This window comes from Mucor velutinosus (genome assembly GCF_035048745.1).
Source record: "Mucor velutinosus strain NIH1002 chromosome Unknown tig00000165, whole genome shotgun sequence".
Lineage (NCBI taxonomy): Eukaryota > Fungi > Mucoromycota > Mucoromycetes > Mucorales > Mucoraceae > Mucor > Mucor velutinosus.
The window spans coordinates 694852-721928 of record NW_027041913.1 but is presented as its reverse complement, the minus strand read 5'-3'; the positions used below and the strand labels follow the sequence as shown (position 1 = coordinate 721928).

Below are 27077 nucleotides of genomic sequence, written 5' to 3'. Positions count from 1 at the left end.
GGTATGGCGCCCTCTCATTTTTCCGTATCCTCATTTTTTTTCCTTTCGCAAAACGCGTTTAGTATCAAACCATGTTGGTTTTGGAAACCGTTCGAATGATAATAACACTCCAACTTCTGATAACACTGCCTTGTATTGCTAACGGTACTTGATACTGCTACTTTGAAGTGGGATATAGTAAGTACTATTCGATGAACGAGCACTGGAAGACGTAGAATCAGCACTAATCGAATTTGTTTATTAGGTTTCAATAATTATTTTGCCTGTTTGATGTCGGTGCTGCTGCTATTACTTCTCTGCTATCTCTGCTGTCTGCTTCTTTGGTCTCTGTCTCTGGCGGTTGCTTCTTTAGTCGTTGTCTGGTCTCTGGTGATGCTCGTTCTTCGGCTTTTCTATGGTGTTGGTGTTGTTGCTACTGGTGTTACTACTGGTGTTGTTGCTGCTGCTATTGCTGGTGTTGCTGGTGTTGCTGGTGTTGCTGGTGTTGCTGGTGTTGCTGGTGTTGCTGGTGTTGCTGATAATTTGGTTTTTCCTGGTCTACTGTATTTGTTGTATGCTTGTTCTCTGGTCTATCTCTGGTGGTTGCCTATATTCTTCTGGTCTATCTGTGGTGTTGATCAGTAGTAACTTCTTTGGTCTTTGTTTGGTCTCTGCTGGTGTTTCTGCTGCTGCTGCCGCTGTTAATATGGTCTTTCCTGGTCTACTATCTTTGGTGCATGCTCGCTCTTTGATCTATATCCGGTGGTTGCGTATTCTCTGGTCTATCTATGGTGGTGGTAAGTATTTTCTTTCTTCTGGTCGCAATGATATAAAGCTTCTCTGGATGCTTGTATTGTTGCTTCCTTTCTCATGATAATGCATTTTATCATGATGTTTGTTTTGTTGCGTTTTTCTCTTTCTTTTGTTGGTTGTGTTGCCTCTGTGGCGTCATATGAAACAACACTATTAGTCATTATGTTCTATTGCAAAGTTATAATACCACTGTTGCTTTTGCAGTTGTGCGCGTTTGTGTTGCTTTACATACGACTATTATTACCATGCATGTTGCTCATGTATGCATTTTCTCTTTTTTACCTACGTATTACTATAACCCTATAGTATGTTCTTTTCTTCTTTCTTTTATTATTTTTATGTTTCTTTGAAGCATACCTTTTTTACGTTGTGTGGATGTGCCTATCCCTGAAGCTCAACAAGACTTTATCCGAGGCTAGGAGGTAGATAGGCCGCCTCCACTTGGTTATCACTACTTACTTTAGTGATGATTGAGGGTCTCAACGCCAGAATCTAAAGCTAGGTGGTGTAAGTAAGGCATGCTCTAGCACCTGGGGGAAATTTGATGATAGCAGCGGCTATATTGCTATTATAGCGGCGCTTAAAATTTTGCCTCACATCAAAACAGGGGGAAACCCTCGCAAATTTTTTTTTAGGTCAGCGGAGTTTTCAAGCAATTTGATTGGCTCAGAGGTTCAGGGACCGAATAATTCTGGCTAGTTGATCTCCTATTGATCTGTCATTTAACATTATATTGTTTTTGTAATAAAAGGGTATCTAAACTGTGGCAGTTTAAATTCTTTTATATATTCTAAAGCAAGACAAGGTGCAACTATTTGATCTAGCATCCAATAAATACTTTCATATGAGGGATATGCTTTAATAAATTCACTATGTGAGGAAAGTCATATAGGTACTACTGCCTCAGCTCACCTTGTTTTTGAAAAGAAAAGAGTGTTACTCCTGAATTTGATTGATCGCATTTATCGCACAGGTCACAATGATATGCTAAAATACATCGTATTTGATGTCGTGCTACAGCGCTAGCCACCAGTTTTTCCTTCCATTAACTATTATCAACAAATAATAATAAGCATTATTCTCCAATGCAAGGCAGTTCAGGAGTACGTGCAGCATTAAGCACTATCTAATAATATGAAAGCTTTACTACTCTGGTTTCAGAGCGAAGCCGGGATTTATGTCCTTTGTTTCCTACTGATTGCTGTATCTATCATATGTACAAATATCTATTTTTTTTATTATGTAGCGGATGCCATCACAGCAGCAGCATCGGCATATTTCAATTTTTGATCCTCCTTCTTGTCTCTATTTGATTTCATCATACCATGATTCCAAATCAAGGACCATCTAGCGCGAGTATTTGATTGCAATTGATAATACCATAAGCTACATTCCAAAGTTTGGTATTCCCACCAGGCCTTGAATAGGCTCTTGATCAATCCTAAACTTGCAGTGATGCTTGATGACTCCTTGATGCGTCTGATTAAATGTTGCTTTGCATCTATCCAAACAGCTTCAGCACAAAATCTACCCATCAAGGCATATGTCATGTATTTGTCGCCAGATTGTCTCAATGTCTCGTCTAGTCCTCTCAGTAAATCACTTGTTTTGAGCAATAAAAGCACAATGCGGGGCAATGTTTCCAGAATATCGTAAATTCTTGTGATGAATCCCTTGGCACGGCTAGAAACACGACTGATCTCAGTTCTGTCTCTATCACTGGATAGATTTGCTGTGGAAATAGTAGACCATTCACGACCTGTAAGCAGAGAAGCAAACAAGCGGTGGGATTCAGGACGACAACCTACCCGCAGAGAGTACTTCCTTATGCCTTCCTCATCTCCTCGAATCAGTGATGTCCACAAATAAGCATAATCAGTTCTTAGTTGCTCTGTCAATGTACGGTAGAGGCCATGATCCAGCAAAACAACATCAAACTTGAATCTTGATTTGGGATTCTTTGCAGGTCGAATCAAGATATTGCCTGGATGTGGATCACAGTGCACGAATCCATCCAAAAACATCATTTTCGAGAAGATCTCAGTGATTTCTGTCGAAACTAGACTGGGATCAATGCCGTGTTCCTTCATGAAATCCATATCATCAATACGAGCACCTTCAATGACTGTAAGGACCAAACTATTAGGTCTTCTGTATCCAAAATCAGCCATGTGTCGACTTACATTCCATGCACAGAATTCTTCTCTTGGCCCAGATCACCTCTGGGACCACCAATGCTGTCTTGCGATGCTTTCGTTCGTATGCAAAATTCTCTTTCAATTTGTACGAGTTGCCAGCTTCATGCTCAAAGTTCATTTCTTGAGGTAATGACTCTTGCATCTCCTGTAATATCCATTCAAAGCCAAAATCAGGAAACATGCGTTTGATGGTGTCAATGATGAATGACACTGTTTTCAAATCAATGCGACAAAATTCGTCCAGTCGAGGGTGCTGAAATTTGACAGCGACCCAATCGCCTTGACCTGTGTGTTCTTTGCGAAGTCGAGCCTTGTGTACCTGGGCTAGAGAAGCCACGCCGAGCGGCTTCCAATCAAATTCTTCAAAGACTTGATCCAGAGGCACACCGTAATCTGTCAAAAAGAGCTTACGGATGTCCTCCTCAGATGTCGGGTCACAGCGATCTTGCAAAGCGGATAATGTCGTTGTCCATTCGATGGGTAGAATATACGTCATTGCAGATACATGTTGGCCTAATTTGACGTAGATGCCTCCTAGTTTCTGCAGACCTGCAAGCACTTTCTCTGCACAGCGCTGATGACACTGGCTTTTGGCATTCAATTGCTCCTCTTCGTTGCTGTATTTCCTTGCCTGTGTCTTTTTGTAATCAACGGCAACGCTGATGCCGACTTTTGTTGCAACACTCATGCGCTTGACAGCAAGTGTAACATGGCGAGCTTGGGAGTCAGATTCATACCAGGTAAATCCGCCTGCGCAAAACAGAGTGCCCGTGCCAGCAACCAGGTAGTAGCTTCTTTTCCTGGGCAGTGTTGATCTCTTCGAGTAGAAACGAATTGAGTTGTATAGGGATGCGGTATACTTTTTTGCTGTGATGTTCATTTCAAACACACATGTAGACTATAAACGAATGGTCTGGGGGGGGGGGGAGGAGTTGTTAAGAGTAAAGGTTAATAAAGCGAGAAAGAGAAAGGGAGAATAGGCTTCCATGAATTTTAACTAAACCGGGACATGATAGTCCGGCCAAACAATTGTGCCGTAGTATAAGTTTTCTTTGCTTGGCTGTATTTTATTCGCCTTTTATCATTCCTGTTCCTCATACAAACATTCATCGATATGTTATCGCACACACAGCAACAGCAACAGCAGTATGATAACCCGTTTGCGCGTAATGACGATGCATTTGATTTCTACCAAGCAGATGCCACGATCGAACCAGATGTCGATTTAACAGGACAGTCTGCTACAAAGCAGCAAAAGCAGCCATTGATCAACCCATTTGCCAACCTAAGTGGCTCTATCGGATCTGCTGCTCCTTCTTCATCAGCAGCACAACAGCCTGAATTCAACAGAGTCTATAGCGGAGAAGACACCTTGGATGAACCAGTGTCTGTTACTATTGTAAGTCGCTACAAGCAGCAATCACACAAAATCCAAGCATCCAATTCTCAGAGAAATGTATAGCTTCGTGATATGAAGCAAGTAGGAAGAAAGCTGCAACAGGTGTTGCATCCCAAAGGCGATCGCAGCGTCTTGAAGGATTGGGATTTATGGGGTCCTCTGATTCTATGCTTGGCATTGGCCATCACATTGAGCACAAGCGTCCCCTCAGATCAATCAGTGCCTATTTTCACTGGTGTATTTGTCATTGTTTGGTTGGGTGCAGCTGTAGTCACCATGAATGCTAAGCTACTGGGTGGATCTGTTTCTTTCTTTCAGTCAGTGTGTGTTATTGGATATTGCATTTTCCCTTTGGTGGTGGTTGCATTCATTGGCATCTTTGTAGAGACAGTTTGGTTTAGAGTGCCTGCCTCTTTATTCGCATTTGGCTGGTCTACGTATGGTAAGTAGCACTTTGTGTATAGGTGATAGCGCACATTCTTTATTTATGCATCCATGCTATTAGCTTCCATTGGATTTCTATCAGAGTCAAAGGCACATTTAGCCAATCGACGAGCATTAGCAGTGAGTATCATGATGAGTGGGATCTTGAAGACATGAACGCTAATAACACTACCCATCCACTAGGTATACCCTCTCTTTCTCTTTTACCTCATCATTGCTTGGTTAGTGGCTGTATCATAAGCCTTGAGTGATTATTTTATTAGTAGTAATAAATATGAAAAAATTAGTATTGTAACATTAGAACTTTCTGTTTGGCATCAAGGTTGCTGGTAGTTTCTCTGGTAACTGTGCTCCACCATGTACTGCTTTAATTAAATGCATGGCAATGCAGAATTCATCTATATCCATATAGCCATCATTGTCGAAATCGGCCAGCCGCCAAATTTGCGCCAATTGATCATTGGGGAGCCCACTTTCCATCAGGATGGGCTTCACATCACCACCAGACACTTTGCCATCACGAGGACCCAGCGATTGGAACCGAGGCAGGTAAGTGTGCTTGTCAATGGAATCAAAGTGCCAGTAAGAGGGAGGAAACTCGCCTGGGCCTGGTATACTATCTGCTTGGAAGGGGTTTCTTTCATTTTGCTCGAGCTCAGGATTCATGGTAGGGAATTGAGACATGAGGCGAGGCAAATCATTCGACAGGGCCTACATGGTGCACGGCTGAATATCAACACGGCTCGCTTTAAACATGGCGGCTTACCTCATCCACACGTTCAATCAGCTCGTCCTTGAGTGATTTAAACTTGTCCATATCGTAGTGAGCCAAATTTTGCTTGAATCTTTCAGGGTTAGGAAAATCGCCAGCAGGCAAATGATTGCGCTGTTGTATCTTGACAAATTCAGCAGCCAAATTGTTAAGCAAGGCCTCCTGCTTCTTCTTTTTGCCAAACATGGCTGGCATCTCCTTCTTTAAATGACTGATAATCAAAGCATGCACACGAGCCAAACGAGCACGCTTTACAATTTCGTTGATTTTACGGATAGCAGCATTGCGTCTCAGTTCCTTCAAATCTCTCAGCAAGTCCTTGGATTCAGCCTCAATCAACTCTCGACAATCCTCGAAGCAGTTGGGTGGTTTCTCGGTCCAGAAGGAGCTCAAATAGACACGCATCACTTCAGGTGTTTGCACGACTTTGCCCAAAGACCACATCATGGCACCATACACACGCATGAGCTGCTGCTGGCTGACCATATCGCTCTTATTCAACACCACTCGTACCTTTTCCTCTTGTCCTCGAAGACTGTGGATCGCCAATTTAAACTCGTTGGAGATGTCCAATTTGTGAGAATCAAACATGAGCAAGATCAAATCAGCACGTTCGGCAAACCATTCAATGACCTGAGTGAAATCATAGCCACGTTCTGTCAGTTGTTTGTCGCCTGCCAAGATACCAGGTGTGTCAATGATGGTCATGTTTTCCAGCACGGGTGAGGTCGTTTGAGAGACTTGGAATCTCGATAAGAAGGCCTGTCCAAATCGATTCAAGCCTCGGAAAGGTAGTTCTTGGTTCACAGCGGCAGCATTGCCAGGAATGACTCGTTCCTCTGTACCGTGCATGACAGATACGAATCTATCTGTGGTGGGTTCAACGCCAATATGCTCACCTGGATAGGCCTTGTCCAGCAAGTATCGAATAAATGTCGTTTTGCCCTGTTTAGGATAACATGTCAATGATGCTGGTATGAGCTTGTAGAAATTAGGAGATATTTACAGTGGAATATTGACCGATAAGGAGAACGATAGGCTTTGCTTCAATATCAGAATCAGTCAAAGGGGCAGAGTGGAAGCCTGTTGTGAAAGCATTGGTCTAAACTGCAGGTGGAATTCAACATGTGCAAACCTTCAAAATTGTAGGTAACCTCCACGGGTTTGATCTTTTGCTTGTAAATGCGCTTGATGCCCTCAATGACTTTGGCATATTCGTCGTCTTCGAATGTCGTAGAGCCTGAAGGACTCGAATTCTGTCGTTCTTTGCCGTTCTTCTTTTTGAAATTAAGAGACATTTGTAAATGAAAAAGTGAAAGAAGAAAGAGAAAAAAAAAAGAGTAAAGAAGGGGGTTCTCGTAGTCCATTTTTATCGAGTTATGTGTAACTGGCACTCCGTGTTTTCTTAATTTTGTGCCATCCATACCAACTAGAATGATTATCCTTATTACAGCAGTAGCATCTTGTGATTTTTTTACCATCAGCATGTGTAACAAAATTCGGTCATTGCAGCAGATTTAGCTTGTTGCAAAAAGTCTCAATCGAACATCTTGTGCCCTGGTAGATGATGTCAATGGCGTGGTATAAAAGCCCAAAGTAAGCTATTGACTTGATAAGAACTGGACAAGAAGAAAGAGGAGTAGGTATCATTAGCCAAATACAATCGTTTATTTGAACATGCCGTAATAGAGTTTTGCTCTTTCAATAGGTGATGCTGTGTATGCTTGTAAGAAAAGACGATATACCGACTGGGTGTGTTTGCATAAGGCAATGTAGAAGGATATGTTCTCGCAAGAGGATCGAGGGGCTGTGAATATGCGCTAAAAAGCGAGAAGGCTCTTGAAATATACGAAAACTTGACTCGACATTTGGCCCAGACATGATGCAGAATTATGTTACTTGGTGTGTGTTGAACGATCAAATGTCTTGCATACCCCTCCCCCCGCCCCATTAGAGCTCTGCATGACACGAAGGAGTAAATTTCAAGGCCTGAACTTTAGCAATTAAACTCGTCGAGTATGCTTTATTAGAATATTATCAAGCTTAAATGCCATATCGCTTAATGGCTACAGCGAGCTCTGCCTTCTTGATTGGAATAGTAGCTGTCAAGTATTCTTTTTGTGCCTCTGCAGATTTCTCATTATGGAACGAGGCTAACGGCAGCAATGGCTTCATCACTTTCAATCCCTCAGGAAGAGCCATCAATGTTTCAGCTACAGTGACAGGTAGATCAGCACAAAGTAAGGATGCTCGAGCAATGAATATACTTACTATTTCTAGCTGGATCCAACACCAATGTCAAGAAGCCATCGACTACAATTTTGATGGATGTGCGAGGAGAGTGCCTGATCACATTGAGATAGGGATCTTCATCTTTTTCAGTGCTTTTGAGTGATGGAATTAAATCAGTTTCTACATGTGTGTGATTGATCAGTACATAGCAAAGATCTCCTGTAGCAATGCGTGATTCTTACCAACCCAGAAGGGACAAAGAGCATTGACACGTACGTTACAAATGTGTGGCATGAGTTGAAATGAACGCGTGTAGCCAACAACACCATGCTTCGAGGCATTGTAACTGGCAAGGTCACTGTATATACACACAAGGCGTATTAGATCAAGTAATGCGAGATTGACTTTTTGCGTAAACTTACGGGGAAGAGAAGAATCCAGCAACAGAAGCCAGATGAACAATAGCTCCTCCTCCACGTTTTGCCATATGTAACAGAGCCACCTTTGTACCTTTAATCACAGCCGTTGTATTGATATCAATCATTCTCTCCTCTACTGCATCATCCATGGGAGTAAACATAGAATTGGAGTTGGAAGCGATACCAGCGTTCAATAAAGCATAATCCACGCCACCAAATTCAGCGTCTGCCAGCTTGAAAAGAGCTTGGTTATCGCTGTACTTTGTTACATCTGTACGGATAAAAGCAGCTACTTTCGTGCCAGCCGATGCATTATAATCAGCAACGAGCTTCTCGCCTTCTGCGACCAAGACATCACCAATCACGACTTTACAGCCATTGTCAACAAGGGCATCAGCCACCGCTTTACCAATACCACGACTTGCACCAGTCAAGACAGCAACTTTGCCGTTCAAATTTGAGAGAGATTCAAGAGCCAAGATGGTCATAATAAGAAAAAGAATTTGATGTTTCGAACTTTGTGGTTTACCCCTCCTTATATACCAAATGGATGGTTTGCATAATGTTGCACAAGCGTTGATTTTGGATGGCCGTAATTCATGCCATCCAGTGCCATCTGCTTTGTACATTTGGTCGACTATCGCACTGTTGATGTAAGCTGTATATTGCATTTCGCTACGGGATTCAGAGGCTCATTTGTGGTAAACATCTGTCCAATGTCTCTGCCGCTAATTTCTATCAGTATGTCATGGTAATGCTTTATTGTTGTGGGAAAAAAAAAAGACTTGCAATATAGATTTATTCAAAGAAATTTACACAGGCAACCACATTATATAATGAGTTTTTCCCTTAAACAACATTACTTCTCAGGCTATGAGCTTCATTCCGGCTAAACCTCCGTCAAACATGATTTGTCTTGAACATTCCTTGTTTTATGGATACTATGGTTACATCCAGAATAATTAATGTAATGCGGGAAACGCACAGCGACATTTAATCACAAGCCTTTGCTTAGATCCAATTCATGCACACGAAAATTGCAGCGCAAAATTGACAAAAGGTTTATTAGACGTCTTGTACTTGATCACTCTCCTTTGCTGCTGCCTCTGCTGGTGCAGCTGCAGTCGCATTACCAGACATACGAGTCCAAACATAATCCTGAGCAATTGAAGTAACAGACATGCGAATGATATCCACCATCTTATCCTCCACCCATTCATTTTCTTCATAGGGGATATCCAACCAACTCAGAGGCAATGATTGAGAATAGGTCTTGAATTTGAGGTGATGGGTAGGATCTACCATGAGAATAATAAAGCCAAGTTGATGTTGTTCAGTGTCTTCTTCATCAATAGGTGCCATAGTCATCTTTACAGGTTGAATTGCCATGAACACAGGGCAGTGAATGACTGGAACAGCGCCAGACTGAGGGTTATAGGTTTCTCCTTGCTTCTTTTCGTCAGGCACAAAATGTTGTTTGATCAAATGATCAATGTTTGCTTTGGCAAGCTTCGTGCCATCGACGGTGGAATCACACATATTCAAATCACGGTGAGCTGGGTCCATATCTTCCTTGTTCACACTATCATCACTGTTGGGATTACGCACCACCACTTGTCCTGATTCTGTGTGTTCCATCACTCGAGCAAATGCACGGTACACCAACGCCTCTAATCCAGTGTAGCCAACCATATCATAGGCTAACCAGACTTCCACTAATTCGTGCTCTGAAATAGGTGGAGCTACTGTCTCTAGTAATGTGGTTGTCAGATTCTTGAGTCCTGTGCCTAATTTCTCAATGTTTTCCTTGTTGACCAGATTTTGCAGTGTCTTGACACGACTTTCAAGTAACTTGGTAGCAGAATCAGATGCAACAGAGCGATTGATCTGTTCTGTGGTGGTCTTTACAGCTGCACTTGCCTGGCTCCAAAAACTATTGCCCCATGATTTCCAGCCGCCTTCCTGTTCCTGTGCTTGTGGTGGTGCTAGTGGTTTCTGTTGTTCTTGTGCGGGTTGTTGTACTGGTTTCTCTGCTGCAGTGGTGGATGGCGTTGTCTCTGCTGGTTTGGTGTCTTTTTTCTTATCATCAGTGGCTGCATCGTCCTCAGTAGGGTAGTTGGAGATTTCATCCAAGAAAGACATGATATCGTTGGGATCCGTCTTTGTTTCTGGTTCGTCTGTTTCTTGAGTTTGAGAATCAGGTAGATTCAAGGACTCGAGAAACTTTTCTGCCTCTGAGAGGCTATTTTCAGTTTGTTTCTTGTCTTTCACTGGTGTGGTGTTATCAGCCATATTGATTGTTGAGCAGTAAAAAAGGCGTAAAACTAAAAAAAAAAAAAAAAGAGATGAACAGCAGATGTGGATATCCCACAACGCGCGAATGGGCAAATGACACGTGATCATATGGATGAAGATCACTTTGAAAACCATTTATTGTAGTCTAATTGCATCAATAGTACATCCAATTGACCGCTTGCTTTGATATCCGGCTGTAGAGACGATACCAACACAAAGAATTTGTCAGTGTATTCATTGAATTTCTCCTGCAAAGAAACAACATCTTCCATCCATGACACCGTGGTGGATTTGGTCCATTGATTTACAATTTCAGCTGCTGTCTTGGCTGTCGTTTTGCGTCTCTTGCTTGTTCTCCACTGCCCATCCTGAGATATCCTCTCCATTAAATCGCAAAACAGCAAGCAAGTTTTCAGTATATGGTGCATTGTAGCAACGCAATCATTGGACACAAGGAGACATCCTCGCATGGTGTTGTGCAAAAAGTGCTCGTGAGCTGCTTGGATCTCTTCAAAGTCTAGTCTCGCTTTTGGCTGCCATGTTTTCTTTTTCGATGCTGATATTGATGTCGCTGTCGCTGGATCACTGGTGTTGGTGCTGCAAATCAGCTGTTGGTAATGGACATCAATCACCTGAGACTACAAACACTCGCTGTTAACTTCTATCCCTATTGCCGTGTAAGACACTGCGTACCTGGATATGATTCCACATGGTATCCACCCAAAACAGCATCGATGCTCTGGTTCTCCACACGACTCGCTCATAGTATTCGTTGCTCGTCTTGTTGATGGCACCTGCATCTTCCTGATGACATCGAAGCAGTTTATACAGGTTATTTAGCGATATTTGCGTATTCTTCAGGCTGATCAAGAAGGACCATAAATGACTGTAATTCTTGAGATCAGATTTACTTAGAAACAGATCAATGGGCCATTCCAGATCAAAGGTGAGCACCATGCGTAAATCAACCAGCAATAAATCTGCAAACGAATACTGTCTCGTCTGATCCTCCTGTAACAGCAACTTGAATCCTTGCAATTGGTCCTCTGCGTCTGTGCCAATAGACGCTTTGCCCAGTAATGCGTTCAACTCTTGGTATCTGAAAATAACAGCAGTTTTGCTCGGATTGCCCGGTGGTTTTGCTGCTACCTTGTTGCCTCCTCCTTTCTGCAGTGTTTTTCGACGCCATAATGCACATTCGTCTATGAAATTGGAGGCTAAATCTCCATATTTTAGCAAGAATACATGTCTGAATGACTCCAGGTAGCGGTGCAGTCCATGATCGCCAATAAGCACCTGCGTAAATAGCCACTCTGCTGTTGATTTCCTCACTTGGCTCACGATGGCTTGTAATTGTTGTGGGTATCGAATCCATGGCGAGGATGCGCATTGTGTTGATGACGAGAATGATGATGAATGCAGGGATAACAACAGCTGTAGATGTCTCTTTTTCATGTCCAACGGTATCATGATCTTGTGCAATTGTTGCAAGTGCTGAAAAGATCGTCTGGTGGAAGCAAATGGTAGCAGGGAATCATCGTCGTGCCGACTGATCGACATGGGCAGCTTATCCATTTCATTCACTGTTGCAATTGCCTTTCCCACAAACAAAATAGACTCTACCAGCGCATGTGGCAAGTGAGAAGGGATGCGGTCGTAGTCAATGACATAGAGCCTATTCCACGCTGTTGCTGTCGATGGTCTTCCCTCTGCTGAATACGGCACGATAAAGAACTCGTTGTCAGGATCCACCCACTGGCCATACACCATCCAGGCTGTCAATTGTCTGTACAACACATTATGCAACTGTGCCATCATCTTTTCAATCTCTGCGCGGAACTCGAGGACGCCTGTTCTGGATTGATCCATCAGCAAGTCAAAGAGTCGACATCCATGATACTTTGCTGGATTCCGCTGTAGAAGTTGAGTAAACTTGTACAAGGCGGGCAGTAGCAGCTCCCATCGACTGAGGTTGGCAGTGATGAGTGCTAATGGTACGATATCGCCACCTGCTTCGTCGTGTCTGTTGAGAATGCGTTGTTCCATGTTGAGTATATCAGAGCGGTAGTCGTTGAGTGTATGTTCGATGCAGGTGACAAGTGCTTGAATGTAGGCACCATGCGGTTGATTGGTATCTTGTCTGGCTCCTAGCAGCTTCAAGTCTTTGACGGATGCTATGAATTGGTTGATTTGCAGATAGGTCCATCCCAACTGTCCTAATCGATTCAAACACTCGCGTTCTGTTGGATGCAGCAGAGGAAAGTTGTGAGGGATGGCGAATGTGGTGCTTGCGTTGGCTGGAGAGGGCACAAATACATCTCCTGGATAGCCTAATAGTACAAACAGCAATTCATGTAGCATAATTTCTAATCAGTGAAGAGTGAAAGAGAAGAAGGGGGAACAAAAAAAAAAAAAAAAAAAAGTAAATTTATTGTTTATACATGTTGGACATTCGTTGTCCGTTTTGGTTTAAAATGCAGAAGAGTGTTGGTAGTTTGCATTAGCAGTGTTGAGTGTGTTTTGCTGTTGAGATTGGAGTGCCATGAAGGGATTAGAGGGTGCTAATGGCTGTTGTTGCTGCTGCTGTTGAGGGCCCATGAAGACATTCAAGGGTCGATTGGGTGTCAGCGGTGGTGTCACTGGAGAGAATGGATTGTTTCCAGTCGCTTGTGGTTGCTGAAATGCTTGGTAAGGCACTGGTTTGGCGACCATGATTTGTTGCGGTGGTTGTTCTGTGGGCGAGCTGAAATTCATACTGGATAAGCTTGTTGTATATCTCTGAGGGGAGCTCATACTCATGGACCTGAAGGGATTGCTATCGTTTACATGACCCATGGCAGGCGAGAATGTAGATGATCTTGCTGTTGCTGTTGCTGCATACGGCGAGGATGTACTCTGCGCACTGATGGTTGCAAAAGGCGAATTAAAGTTGGCGTTAATGGGTGATTGAGACATGGTAGTCAAAAATGGATTTGGTGCTTGCATAGGAGAAGATGCTTGTGGCGATATCTCAAGCCCTTGTGGTCGTTGTCGAGGAAGAGAGAAGGAGGATTGTCTGTTGACAGTAGAGAATGCTGCATCCATAGTCGCTTGCTGCTGCTGCTGCTGGATACTGAATGGATCGTTTTGTACTTGAGGCTGAGTATACACTTGTTGCTGCTGCATTGGCTGCTGCATTGATGGCTGGAAGGGTGGTTGTTGCGATGCTAGTTGACTCACAGTTGAAGACCTCTGGTCTGAACTTTGTATAGCTAAAGACAAAGGTTTAGCTTGGCCTACACGATAGATACACGCATTCAATTATCAACACATGACAACCACGCATTGGAACTTACTGATATCCACTTGTTCGGCCGAACCATCGTTCAAATACTCTTCCAAAGCTGCAGCGAGTGATAGTGGTGCCTAGGTGTACGACTAGATGTCAATATCCAAAAAAAAAAAAAAATACCAACCTAAAAAATGACACTTACATGCTTGATAGGCGGAATTGCTAGTTGAATATCGTTCTCTAGCTTTCTTGCGTCGTTCAGATAGGCAATTGTCAGCTCTGTTTGTTGAGCAAAGGTCTTGTAAATGTTCAAAGCAGTAGTAGCATCTGCCTTATTCATCTCAAAGTAGTGCTCTGTTGTTTAAATAGACCATACTTAGTATCATGCTCATTTGCCAGATGTCCACATGTAACACCTACCCAAAATGTTGACCACGCCTTCATTTACCGCCTGAAACAGAGCTAAAAGATCTTCAATCACCATCCTATATGCAAACCAAGTAATCTGAGGGTCCTTTTCGTCAAGATAAAACTTGCATTTCAGCACGGACTCCATCTGACGCTGCAATGCAGCAGTTTCCTTGAGTAAACCGTCTTTCACGAGCAAATGACGCAGACGGCCTTCCTCTTTGCTGGATGATGCGGCTACATAATCCCTTCGCAAGTGTCTGAATGCAATAACTCGCTCATCCAAATAAGCCCTGTACAAGTAGATATTTTGTACATTAGCAGGTGCTGTTGTAAAGTCATCAAAATCAGCCCATGTTCCTCTCTTTCATTCAATGCTACTGGAGTACTTACTGTGGGATTTGTTCTTGATTCTGCTAGCATCCAATACACTAGGTCGTTTTATCATAGCATCCACCACTTGAGCACAGTTACCCTCACGCATTAAATAGTGCAATATGACTAGCACCTTATATGTAATCTAGGGTATCACAAAACATACGTCAATATACATAATGAGAACGCACATCCTTTATAAAACTTACAATCCAAGAACGCTCCTTTAATCTCTTTTCGAGATTCATCAGAATGCCATCAATGCTTGCTGGATTCTCAAACGTCAAATTCTTGAGTGCTTTTCATAGATAACAAGGTGAGTCGTTTTGTTGGCGATGGCATGGACAATACAACATTGTATTTACTCTGTAGATGCTTTTCTTTGGGTGGACGGTACTCGAGACGAGTTGCTTTACGAACGGCAGTTTCCATAATATTGCACTTGATACAAAAAAAAAGAATAGAAAGAAGAAGGGCTGGAAAAATGGAAAAAACAAAAAGAGAGCTGCTTATTGTAGTGATATCCCAAAAGGGGAGTTGCGGGAAAAAGTGTTTAACCCAGCAGGCGAGAGTTTTCTGTGAATGGAGCCAATAAGGCAGTGGGCCATTCAAGTGATAACCGTCCGTTGTACACCTGCCATCATCATCAACTTGAGCTATTCAACCATTTCCTTGAACATTTGAATTTATCTATTTTAAATGAAGCGCTCGAAATGTTAGTTTTTCTGTGGTAGTCCCGCTGTGCACAGTACTCGTAATGGATGCTTGAATTTGCATGAACGTAAATCAAAGGGATCGTCCTGCCACCAAGAGTAAATTATACAAACTTGCTCTTCTTTTCATTCTGTACTTGATGAGTCTACTTGCATCTATTGCTACCTATCCTATTACTTGGATATAGAGCTACTCGTTATTTTGGCTAATTGTTGGTAATAGGCTTGACAACATCTCTGTTTAAGCATAGAACTCTAACAGATAGATAAAGCATTGGAGCAATATGAGCATTAAATAGGGACAAAACAACATTGGTAGCATTGGTGCACCTCTCTATTGATTCATTTATCCAAATGATAGTTCATCGTTAATACAGAACATCCAAATCACGAAACTTTTTATGAAAACATCAATAGCTTCATGTATCAAACAGGCGCAGCGGTTAATAGCCACTCTTTTCAGTGTATCGTAGCTGGCAATACTTCAGAATTTGTTTGTCCTTGCTACTCTTGCAATGCGTAGCGAATAACTGAAGGATGAAAATCAGTCAGAATGAAAATCACCGATTCCACATTAGAACATTTTGTTACATGCGTACATTGAGATTGCCGTCCTGAACTATGCCAAGCGCAAGATAACCTCAACGCACCAGAATTGTGATTATATTAGCTAGACAAAGCCAAGCTGAACGAGCAAATCTGTAAATGAGCATGAAATTCAATGCTCGTTCATTCAAGGAGGTGGCCATTTCGAAGCAGTATCCAGTTGGTTGAAAAGGGTAGTTATTTTGACTTCATGTAATTCCATTAATTCTATATATTTATATGTTAAATTGACATCTCTCCTTGTGCGTGATTTTTTTGTAACGATAAATCAAAATAAAGGCGGTAAGTTTCTTGAGGTCTAGTAGCTCTCTTTTGCAGGAAAAAAAACAGAAATGAAAAGGAGAAGCTTGAATTTGTATACTGGAAAATGTATGCTCTTACAAAAAAAGAGCAAAAGAAGGAGACCTTGATACAGCCAGTAGTATAGTGAGATATGCGATGAGTAAACCTTGAGTTTCAGACTTAACGCGATTACAATGAATAATAGAGTCGCATCTGTTCCTTGACGTTTGCATGGAATTGAATGAAGAAGCAGTGGGATCAATGAATGTTAATAAAATAGCGTGCATGCATGTATACACAAGGGCGTGTTAATTTTTACCGAGAAAACATTAATAGTAGGAGCATATTCATGCAAACGCTCATTAGTACCAGCATTTTAGCAATTCTCAGTAAGAGCGAAGGAAAGGAGGGCCCGCACAAATACATTATGTTATTAAAGCGATACGAAAAGCAGTGTATTGATTGTCAAGTAGGTTTGTGTCTAGGCACAACATGACATCAATTATGGTACAAAACCGAGAGAAAATGTTAATAAGATGATACATTTTTCATTATCCATAATATACTCTGAAAGTACTCATTCGACCTCGTCAGTTAAAGATGCAATCTGTCTCCTCCTTCTTTCCCATTACCACTAGTAGTAATCGAGCTCTCTTTTTCCCTCTTTCTTGAATCATCTCGAGAACATTACCGATTCTCCTCACTTTTTTTGCTTTTAACTCCAACAGGAGGTGGTGATAGTGCGTGATTTTATATTAATTCCAAGGGCCTGTACCTTATTTTTCTAAACGTGGTGGGTTTGTATCCGATGTAGCTGAGCGTTAGGAGAACTTGCCAATGATGATAAACTATACTATGATTGTCAAACCATACTTCTAATTTGGAGCCAAGAAGAAAAGAACTTTTTTTAGCAAATCAGAAGTAATGTATAATACAAACCAATATCTAGTGGCAAATTCCATGATCAATGAATAGTACAATTTATTTTCAAGGAGATGTGGGATAGTGGGTTGAGGATAATCAATAAGGTAATGTTCAAAATCTAGTTACTGAAATGTGGAGCACGTTGCAATGTACTTGATTCGCTAAAGACATTGTAGAAAATGATGTGTATATTTAGCTTTTTACCATAATCACAAGATGCTCCTCTCCCTTCTCCCTCCTTTCCGTATTCTTTATATTCAATGTCTTTTTGCTTGCCATTTTACTGCCTCCTGAAAAAAAAAATATCATATTCGAATATCCATATAAAAGACCATTACCTTTGGCTGCCATTTTTTCTTTCTTACAACTTTCTTTGTATATCATTTATTAGACACATCTACCACCATGTTGAAATTCTTGCTCTTTACATATATCTGTACATTCTTGTTCACATTATCACAAGCTGTAAACAGTACACCTGATGGCAGACGTGGGCTTGCTCGTATCATGGATATGAGCGCAGCATCCGGCTTTGACAATTTAGATAAAAGAGATAGAGTGACATGGTGAGTTTGTTTGTAGCTTCAGTAATACAAATAGAAAACACATTGCTAATCATCCTTGTTTGTATATTCAGGTATTCTGGCCAAGATCTTAAAAAAGCTGCTTGTTACTCTGGTAGAAATAACTTGCCTCGTGTGGATGCTAAGGTGGGCGACATGATTGGAGCTATGGCAATGCATGGTTTTGAGCAATGCTACAAATGTATGCAAATTACAAACAACCGACAAAAGAACAAAAAGATCATTGTTCAGATTATTGACAAATGTGCTGCCTGTAAGGTTGGAAAGCATATTGATTTGACGCCAGGTGCTTTCAAGAAGCTTTCTCCAAAGGGTGATATGGACGTTGGTGTGCTCGATATTAGCTTCAAGCCTGTAAAATGTCCCTCTGGTGGTATCTTTGATGTGCTTGCCAAACTATTGTAAAAAAAAAAGGACTCCAAAAAGAAGATGCAGTGATTGAAATGACTAGACAATGCGAGCTCATGTATACCCATTTCAATTGTAATACTCAGTTTTCTTTGTATGTAAAATCTACATTTACCAACATTATTGTAAAACCAAAAATACATATACACACATGCACATTCTAACAAATAAATTATATACGTCCAAGATACTTTGACTTTTTAGATAAAATACTGTTGGTTCTAGTACTGATGAATTAGAAAATACTCTACTTCTTTTGGCATAATTTGTGAGTTATCAAATTGACAGTAGCTCAACTCAAAAGCTATACACTCAGGAGTAAATGCTTAGTACTTGTTCTAATGCTATTATCCCGGTGCATCTAGGAGTAGATTTACCAAATATAGTTAAAAAAACTGTACGTTCTCCCATAATTCAACTATTAGTGCTAGATGAGATTCATCTAACTACACTTCACTCCTCAAGAAGCATCGTTTGTTTCCAGTCACTCTTCAAATTATAGGCTTACCCAGCAAAATCTTAATGGACATAAGTGATTTATAGATGAAGATAGTTGATATACGGACAGATAGCAAACTTGCGTTGCCGCCTATTACTCGAAAGTGTTCTGAACACAGCGAAATTTGAACGTATTTGAGTCTCGTTTTCTCGCGTTCAAGGCCGTTTTAGATGGTCAAAATAGCACCAAACAGTTGCTCTCATCTGGTAGTTACTTTCTGACACGTTTGCTCAACATTTTGGGGATCAAAAAAACATGGCCAAAAATCGACCAAAAAGTATGAGGTACCCCTCATGGTTTTCATCGAAAATCAAACGATCGCGTTTTTAACACCAAAAATGAAGACTTTTACTATTGCATGTATTGAACCAAAATGTTTGTATCGATCCAAAGCAACCTCTGAAAATTTGTTTGCAAGACCTTGATAAGCAAAATCTCGATTTTTTTTTGCCAAAAGCCACATTTCATATTTTGCAAGGTTGCTCAAGAAGCTACTTCAAAACATACCTTTTAGTAAGCACCATCACCTTCGCCTTGAAAAGCTCTCCAAGAAAGCTTAAGGAAGTAGGGGGTGATCATGACACTTCATATAGTCGAATCTAGCAAAGTAGTTCAATCAAGTCGAAATTAACCAGAATTTGTCCAATCTTGAAGGGTGAAAAAAATAGTCGGAAATTGAATTATTCTGGCTTGCTTCCTGACGTGCCTCTCTTGTGAAGGAAATCAATGTTTTTGAAGGTAATCAGAGAGGAATTGCGAGTTGAAAGGAGCTCTAGTCAAATATGTATACTCTCTCTTACTTTGTCTAAAACTTTGTATGTTTGGTCAAGTTAATCATTGCAAATTGCTCCTCCAAACATGAATTTACTTGCGACATGCAGGATTGTCACCTTATTCAGCATGGCTTATGAGACATCAACGGTATGCTGTACTTATAAAAAGCGAAAAAAGAGGAGGCGCATGATGTGTTATCTGTGCCTTTCCATATCGTGGTGGTCCGCATTGACTCATAGTCATACCACAAACTATCTGAAACTGATAGTTAATATTGATAACCTGGCATGGCCACCATGATATCATACAAAATACTTACCCGTTGCTTGGCCACAAGATGAAACCAAAATTGTAATCAAGCAAAAAAAAAAAAAAAAAAAAAAAAAAAAAAGCAACGGCTTTGCTGTAGTACATGAAAGATAAGGTGATAAAGGTTATTTCAGACATTTGCAGCTACGTGGTTTCTGTCCATTTTCCAGCAGACAGTCGTCAATAAATCATGATGTATCTGAGATGCTACTAGTAAAATAGCTTCATCTTGGCTAGCGAGGTGTCTAATAATACGTCATGTTCAAGAGAATTAGTGGGTTACATCGGAAACACACGGCGGACCTTGCAAACTCAAGATGCGTGGAGAATGTCAAATATCATGGCTTTGGTTCGTTCGATCAGGGTTTTCTGTGTTCACAAGAATTCTATTATGTAAAGCTTATCAAATGTTTCATTGGTTCACAAGGTAAATTTTTTATTTTTCTTTTTTGTACAAGAGGGTAAATGATGTATAATGTAGTGAAATCGTTCCATTTTAATAAAGGGGGATGTCTGTTTTCTATCTATGTGTATATGTATATAAATAATGTATGTGTAAGGTGAAAAAAAGTGTAGTTATCAATTTATGTGTTGGCGCATAAAGACATGCACATGAGGTAACTTGCGAACACTTTGGATCTCTGGTGGATTTACAAAGTAAACCCATTCGTACGTCTTGCTTCCGTAATTCGCCTCCAGGATTTCTTCAATGTAGCTTTGAGAGAGAGGAATTTGAGACCAGAGCAAGATGTGCTTGATACCTTCCTCTACAGAATAGGGAAAATCATTGGGAAGGATGATGACAGGTGGGCGATTCTTATCCTCGATGGGCTTGAAATGTAACTTTGTGGACAAGAGATAGTTTTCAATAGAACCATATTTGCTCAATGTATCCTTCATCCATTGATTGTAAACAGTTTGGACCTGCTTGTTGCGATGAATAGACTTGATCTGATTTGTAGCTATTGATTGCGTATATTTATTAATATGCAAAGCAGGATGTAATGCGTTTATGCTAAGGCTACTTACAGACATAATGATACACTTCATTCCAAGTGAATACTTGATCCTCGTCCTTCTTCGAGGCAGGAGTTACCAAGCTAGAAGAAGTAGTACTATTAGGAGCAGCAAGAATAATGTTTGGTGGCATATTTAAATAGATAGAGAAAAGGGTCCTTTTCTGTAGTAGATTTAAAGAAGCAGAGAGATGACAAGAAAATGCAGGAAAATAAGGGTCCATTTTATAGTTTTTTCAGGTGTCAATGGCTGGATCAATATTTTTGCATTGAACGTCATTGGAGCATAGTGCTATCATATATTAGTTCAGCCAAAGGTTTAAGCGGAACAGCCATCTCTGATGTGTGCTGCAACAAAAAAAAAAAAACACACCAATGTAAACCCTGCTTCGATTGACCAAATTGGAAAAAAGAAGTCTTTAATCACACCCTCCTTCACGCCCTTTCTTCGTTTTCTTGCGATTTGTGATACGAAAAAGAAATACCCAGCTTTTCTCTTTTTCCACACAAAAGACGCATATATACACATTTAACAAACTGAATGTCAATATTACCACATCACTACAAGAAGAGTGAGCAAGATGAATATGTACGGCAACTATTAGTGCTATTTCCAAGAGGAGGTAATGCTCAACGGACAGGCCATTATGCCACCAACCAGAGAGATTTATGTTGTCAAGAGTAGATCCAGACTATTTTCGAAATTGCCTTGAATACTACAGCGAAAATCCAGTAGAAAGAATTGCGGAAAAGATCCTTGTTGGCTTAGGCGGACAGTATCCTCAGATTCCAGTGCCACAGCAATTACACGACAATAGACTGAATGCCTGTTTACGGATACTAGCACTCGAGATATTCCCAGACTGTGATGTTGGCTTTTTGAGGGATCAGGTGTTGCAATGTCAATTTGCTCATATCGAATCTGTCGTAGATGCAGTGGTGGCAATGCATGGACAGTGGCCAGAGAGACTGAACTATGGCAAAATGGATCCATCGGAAGGTATTCGAAGTGAAAAATACAAGCGACAGACACAGCTGCAATTGATGAAGGATTATCCACAGGTAGAAAGACAAGCATAGACACATCTCAAGCTGAATTTGCCACTCACTCACCCGATATTAGGTTTGGAAATCATCGATTCGAGCAGTGTTGGCAGAGAACAATTGGGATTATATCCAGAGTTATGATCAGTTGAAGGAAATGGGATCAGGTGGATTTTGGAATACCTTGCGAAACTTTTTCCTGCATTGGTCAGCAGCTAGCAATGTATCTGCAGAGCAAGGCCACATATCAGACTATCATTTACTGGGACAGCTGAAACAACTGAATCAGCGTGCAACGGATGTGCAGATCCAAGAGGACAGATATTTGGCCCAGAAAATCAATATGATTGAGTACACTGATAACCAACAGCTGATGACTTGCGGTTGTTGTTATGGAGACTATACGTTTGAGCAGCTGTCGTTTTGCACAGAGGGAGATCATGCATTTTGTCACGACTGCATCAATCACTACATGTCAGAGGGGCTGTTTGGCCAAGGCACATTACGAGGACAATCGCGCATTCAGTGTATTTCATCAACAGACGAATGCGAAGGCTGCCTGCCAACACAGATGCTGCAGCGTGTCGTGACGGAGGATGTGTGGAAAGCGTATGAGAATGCCCTGCTGGAAGACTGCTGCCGACAGGAGGAACAGCGTATTCAGTGCTGCGCTTGTTCTTACTTTGAGCTGGATGAATCGACAAAACCATTGGAATCCACCCTTTTGTACGCTAACCGCGCAATTCAGTACATTGCACAATGGACCATGGTAGTTGAAATATTGGTTTTTAGTTTTGTATTGTACAAACAAGATAATCAGTTCTTACTTTTTTCTACTTTTGTATTTCTATTATCCATTCAATGGATTTCTTTCCAACAGTGGGATATAAAGAACGATCTGGAAATTGCATATGCCAGAGTAGCGAGATCAAGACGCGGTGTGTCGTTCAGATGCCAAAATCCAGCCTGTAGAACGATAACATGCTTGGAATGTCGACGACCAATGCGTGGGCCACATAAGTGCTGGGAAAAAGAAACAGATGGACTGAGGCTGTATGTGGAGAAAGCCATGGCAGATGCAGTGAAACGTACGGTAAGTGTAGTCTTTATTAGCAGCAGTATCTCTACACAACGGCAATACTAAATCAGGACTGATAGTGCCCTAATTGCTCGTTATCATTTCAGAAATCAGATGGCTGCAATAAGATTGTATGCAGATGTGGTTATACAATGTGCTATGTTTGCCGAAAAGACATTGGCAAAGGTAAAGTCGCTTTATAGTGTTGTCGATGTATGACTCATCTTTTATATTAAACAGAGTCTTACTCGCATTTTTGCCAGCACTTCCGTGATAGGCCTGGAACCAAATGCAACCAATGCAACAGGTGCGATTTATACAAGACAGATCCAGAGGATGAATTGGTGCAGCGTGCATCCGCAAGGGCTCGAAACCAATACCTTCAAGCGCATCCTCAAGCAACGAATCAAACAAACAATATCCGAATTGGACCCAAAACCACCATTGATAAGGTGGAAGAATACAGGCAAGCCTGTGTGCTGTGGTGTTTGGAGAAAGGACTCGAGTTGATAGTGTAGTTATCAGTAAATAAAAAAAAAAAAAAAAAGTACATGACACCCCCCCCTCTCCCTACTCTCTTTGCTTTGATTGATTTACCCGGATAGAATTCCAAATGACATTTGATAAAAAGGAACCCAGTTTAATGAATCAACACATAAAAAAAAAACCGGGGAAGCTTATTTGGTCCCTCTCTCTCATCTCCATTTTCTTTTTTCGTCAAAAAATGCCTTTATTAATACAACAACAAAATCAACTAGATTCAATACAGCAGCAGGATAACGTTACAATTAATAACCAGTTGTACGAATGTAATATATGGTAACTTGATGATTTGTGTTACAAGCTTTGCTCATTCAGACTAAGGAAAGTAAAGTTTAGACATTGCAAGATATCCTGTTTTGACACTTTGTGGCCATTTATTTTGGTAAGTCCTTGCATTTGTTTGTTATGATGATACGATTTCAATGTAGAATTATATCATATTTCAGCTGGAAATGTCTAGTCGTGTGGCTTAAAACATGCAACTTGGAAAATCACGACACAACGTGTCCTGTGTGTTTCAAAGTATGCGAAGAAAAGAACGACATTATACCCATCTACGGAAGAGGAGAAGAGAAGGAGGAAACAGATATACCAACGAGACCCAAGGGCCATCGACCACAAGTCATTACCTATGCCATGCGCGCAACAACGGCAGGTGAAAACGAAGACAGTGAAGGGTTTAGGCTGTTTAATCGGCAGATCATTGTGAATTCAACTAGTCAGATATTACCTAGTCTGACCATGGATGGGATACTGTCACGCTTGGTGTTGATGCTTGTTTGTCTGTACGTTGTTGCTCTTCTTTTCCGCTAGATAGCGAAATAATGCAGAATATCGCATCATACGAATACAATACACTTTCGTCATTGGATACATTTTGAGAATAAATCAAAAAACCAGACTCTCAAGGTATACAGCTTTCTTATGAAATGCATGATTTACCCACCTGGATTGCAAGGGATGCTTGGACTTTATCTTGTTTACGTTCTGCCTACATCATGAAAGCACTTTAATTTCATGGCAAATCATAGCCCACACATCGACATCCAAGTATTGTGTGATACTCGCTTATTTTCACACGATGGCCAGTGAGGGATGAGGGTGGGTTAGTTTGAATTTCCTTTTTTGTGCTATTTCTCGCAATAAGAAACGGAAATGTCGCCATAAAATGGCGCAATCCAATCATGTAAATCAAGTGAACATTCCAATTGTGCAAGACATTTCAGGCACACAAAAAGACCACAAATCTGAAATCTTCATTTCTCTCTTTTCTTTCTTCATTTTTCATATTTCCTCTTTTTTTATTTTCTTCGTTTTAATTAATTAAAATCATCAACATCATTTCATATAAATACAATGGCAAATGCATCCAATTCTTCCAACATTTTACCTCCCATCTCCATGTTCACCTCTAGATCAAGCAATAGCCCGCAGACATTCATGCCCGCATCGCCACCGTCATCTGGTTATGATAAGCAATTGAACCCTCTGCCAATCCTGCCCAAACAGCCTCTTCCTCCTTCTTCTTCTTCTTCTTCTCATTATAATCATCATCATACAGACAGACAGACAGAGCTTCTGTCTCCTCCTCTGTCTTCTACGTCCACCTCTACTTACTATCAAAAACAACCCTCTACCACTGCTTCATCCACCTCATCTACATCTTCCTATACCCCAACTACACCAGATCAAAATACATTATGGGCACTATTCAGTCAATTTCAGCAACAACAACAGCAGCAACAGCAACAGGAACAACAGCAAAAGACGGATGCTTACAGATATGCGTCCAAAGAAGCCGAGCCTAATCGCAGAGCATCGGACCCAGCCTCACTCAACAACACACCTATTGCGACATCATCGGATCGAGTGTTAACATCTGAAGAGGTGCTCGCTGAAAAAAGGAGAAGAAATGCAGGAGCTAGCGCAAGATTCCGCGATCGTCGTAAGCAGCGTGAACGAGAACTTCAAGATAAATGCCATGAACTGGAACAGCGTTCAAAGGAATTTGAGAATGCATTAAGACGCATTGATCCAGACCATCCATTATTATTAGCAAAGCAACTACAACCTTCTTCTTCTCATTCAGCAGCAGCAGCTACAGCAGCATCGCCTTCATCCGAGTACAATCATCGTCGATCGGTGACATCGTCCTCACCTCCTCCTCCTCATTCTCAATCCTCAGCTTCCCATAGCTATGCATCAGATCAAAGCACCTTGTTTGATCGTGTCAGCCAACTGGAGCATTTGATGACTCGATTCAAAGAAGAGAAGGAAACCGATGTACAAAAGCTGGATGAATTAGAGAAAGAGGTAAGCATCCTTTGCTGTTTATTCTGGCACATTGACTAAACATGCCTGATAGAACAAGTACCTTCGATCTCTACTGGTGCCAGTGAGTCTACCCTCTGCTGTAGCATCATCATCAAGAAGAGACAGCGCCAGTGATAGCGACAGTTCGGCCGTTAGTCATACTTCCGCCAATGGCTCTACTAAACGTAAACAGCATTCCTATCAGGATCAAGAGCATAAACGACTTCATTTATCTTTCCCATCTTCGCATCAACATCATTCCGATGATAAATAAATCTGAATTGAATATTTATAAAAGTACATGTGATCTGCTGTGAGCTTTATTTGTCGTAGAAATGCTTGTACAGAGACAGGCAATTGAGAATGTTGACTATAAAATCCTCAGATTCGCAGTAATCTTTGTTCTGATAATCCGTAAGAATGACTTGAAGCTATTAACAATGATTAAATTCTCAAAATGCAGTTGCTAATGTTTCATATCCACATTTTCTTCATGCGCGAATATGAAACCATATCCAATTTATATTCAAATCAGCGGAATCGCGACATATACATTCCTGAGAGTGCATAAATGATGTTTGCAATTGGCTTGGGTTTGATAGTACAGTAAAAAAAAGCTTTCAATCACTTGCTCATGAGATGTTCAAGTGTCGTTACCATACCAAATTACGTTATACTCAGCATTGAAATGTTTGATCATCAGCATTCGCTATCGCCATGGTTACTGAAAAGATAGAAACACACTGTTCAAGCCTACAAAGGCATTTGGCATGTATATTTTGATTCATCATGACTGTCAACATTCTATGTGTTCTCGAAGAATGCCTTAAAAGTATAGAGAGGAAGAGAATGCAACATTTGTATTAGAGGTGCAATGTGTCTTATATGTGCAATTGTTAAATATGTAGTTTCAATACTCTTTTTAAGGCTAAATTGTCAAGAATTCTTCGTGAGACTACATGAGCATCTAGTAGTCTCGGATGAAAGATGACACGTCTAATATGAAAAATCATAAAAAAATTGAATTAGATAGAAATAATTTGCTTTTAATATGTGCGTGTATAAAGGGAATTTGCTGATATATACTTTCATAGAAATAAATGGTGAGTTTGTTGATGTTAAAGTGCAAATAAATATATAAAATGTAAGGAGAGTGTAAGTGTGTGTAAGTGCGTGTAAGTGTGTGTGTGTGTGTGTGTGTGTGTGTGTGTGTGTGTGTGTGTGTGTGTGTGTGTGTGTGTGTGTGTGTGTGTGTGTGTGTGTGTGTGTGTGTAATTCAAAATGCAAAATTTTGTGTGTACATGTATATATAGTATCTAACAAAAGAAAGAAAAAAAAAGTATAAAAAAGAAGGGAAATGGGATATAACGAAGGATATG

At 40.9% G+C, this 27077-nt stretch overlaps 11 protein-coding genes across 11 annotated transcripts; 4 read left to right on the top strand and 7 right to left on the bottom strand.

Moving 5' to 3' along the window:
- Positions 1–2030: 2030 nt before the first annotated feature.
- On the bottom strand, positions 2031–3870 carry EPL1_1 (Enhancer of polycomb-like protein 1; the record flags this gene model as incomplete). Its single annotated transcript, XM_064822548.1, has 2 exons — positions 2031–2917; positions 2976–3870. The coding sequence occupies 2 exons, from the start codon at positions 3868–3870 to the stop codon at positions 2031–2033; spliced, it is 1782 nt and encodes a 593-aa protein (XP_064679148.1).
- Positions 3871–4104: 234 nt separating this feature from the next.
- Positions 4105–5073, top strand: ATC70_003182 (uncharacterized protein; the record flags this gene model as incomplete). The annotated part of the gene is made up of 4 exons (XM_064822547.1): positions 4105–4389; positions 4453–4831; positions 4895–4953; positions 5017–5073. The coding sequence occupies 4 exons, from the start codon at positions 4105–4107 to the stop codon at positions 5071–5073; spliced, it is 780 nt and encodes a 259-aa protein (XP_064679147.1).
- A 57-nt stretch (positions 5074–5130) lies between these two features.
- On the bottom strand, positions 5131–6903 carry ATC70_003181 (uncharacterized protein; the record flags this gene model as incomplete). Its single annotated transcript, XM_064822546.1, has 4 exons — positions 5131–5544; positions 5600–6550; positions 6612–6688; positions 6741–6903. 4 exons carry the CDS (start codon positions 6901–6903, stop codon positions 5131–5133), a joined length of 1605 nt encoding a protein of 534 aa, XP_064679146.1.
- A 745-nt stretch (positions 6904–7648) lies between these two features.
- ATC70_003180 (uncharacterized protein) lies at positions 7649–8744 on the bottom strand (the record flags this gene model as incomplete). The annotated part of the gene is made up of 4 exons (XM_064822545.1): positions 7649–7818; positions 7877–8017; positions 8080–8195; positions 8260–8744. The coding sequence occupies 4 exons, from the start codon at positions 8742–8744 to the stop codon at positions 7649–7651; spliced, it is 912 nt and encodes a 303-aa protein (XP_064679145.1).
- Positions 8745–9321: 577 nt separating this feature from the next.
- ATC70_003179 (uncharacterized protein) lies at positions 9322–10548 on the bottom strand (the record flags this gene model as incomplete). The annotated part of the gene is made up of 1 exon (XM_064822544.1): positions 9322–10548. One exon carries the CDS (start codon positions 10546–10548, stop codon positions 9322–9324), a length of 1227 nt encoding a protein of 408 aa, XP_064679144.1.
- Positions 10549–10670: 122 nt separating this feature from the next.
- On the bottom strand, positions 10671–12912 carry LIA1_1 (deoxyhypusine hydroxylase; the record flags this gene model as incomplete). Its single annotated transcript, XM_064822543.1, has 2 exons — positions 10671–11189; positions 11245–12912. The coding sequence occupies 2 exons, from the start codon at positions 12910–12912 to the stop codon at positions 10671–10673; spliced, it is 2187 nt and encodes a 728-aa protein (XP_064679143.1).
- Positions 12913–13020: 108 nt separating this feature from the next.
- On the bottom strand, positions 13021–15037 carry TEF1_1 (translation elongation factor EF-1 alpha; the record flags this gene model as incomplete). The annotated part of the gene is made up of 7 exons (XM_064822542.1): positions 13021–13826; positions 13887–13956; positions 14025–14176; positions 14243–14557; positions 14624–14750; positions 14815–14903; positions 14971–15037. The coding sequence occupies 7 exons, from the start codon at positions 15035–15037 to the stop codon at positions 13021–13023; spliced, it is 1626 nt and encodes a 541-aa protein (XP_064679142.1).
- A 2498-nt stretch (positions 15038–17535) lies between these two features.
- BUD5 (Ras guanine nucleotide exchange factor bud5) lies at positions 17536–18119 on the top strand (the record flags this gene model as incomplete). Its single annotated transcript, XM_064822541.1, has 2 exons — positions 17536–17696; positions 17768–18119. The coding sequence occupies 2 exons, from the start codon at positions 17536–17538 to the stop codon at positions 18117–18119; spliced, it is 513 nt and encodes a 170-aa protein (XP_064679141.1).
- A 2164-nt stretch (positions 18120–20283) lies between these two features.
- Positions 20284–20854, bottom strand: CHS1_2 (Chitin synthase, class 1; the record flags this gene model as incomplete). The annotated part of the gene is made up of 2 exons (XM_064822540.1): positions 20284–20666; positions 20734–20854. The coding sequence occupies 2 exons, from the start codon at positions 20852–20854 to the stop codon at positions 20284–20286; spliced, it is 504 nt and encodes a 167-aa protein (XP_064679140.1).
- Positions 20855–21261: 407 nt separating this feature from the next.
- On the top strand, positions 21262–23360 carry ATC70_003174 (AB hydrolase-1 domain-containing protein; the record flags this gene model as incomplete). Its single annotated transcript, XM_064822539.1, has 6 exons — positions 21262–21343; positions 21406–21782; positions 21844–22533; positions 22645–22857; positions 22923–23028; positions 23083–23360. The coding sequence occupies 6 exons, from the start codon at positions 21262–21264 to the stop codon at positions 23358–23360; spliced, it is 1746 nt and encodes a 581-aa protein (XP_064679139.1).
- Positions 23361–24741: 1381 nt separating this feature from the next.
- On the top strand, positions 24742–25972 carry ATC70_003173 (uncharacterized protein; the record flags this gene model as incomplete). The annotated part of the gene is made up of 2 exons (XM_064822538.1): positions 24742–25698; positions 25751–25972. 2 exons carry the CDS (start codon positions 24742–24744, stop codon positions 25970–25972), a joined length of 1179 nt encoding a protein of 392 aa, XP_064679138.1.
- Positions 25973–27077: the final 1105 nt, after the last annotated feature.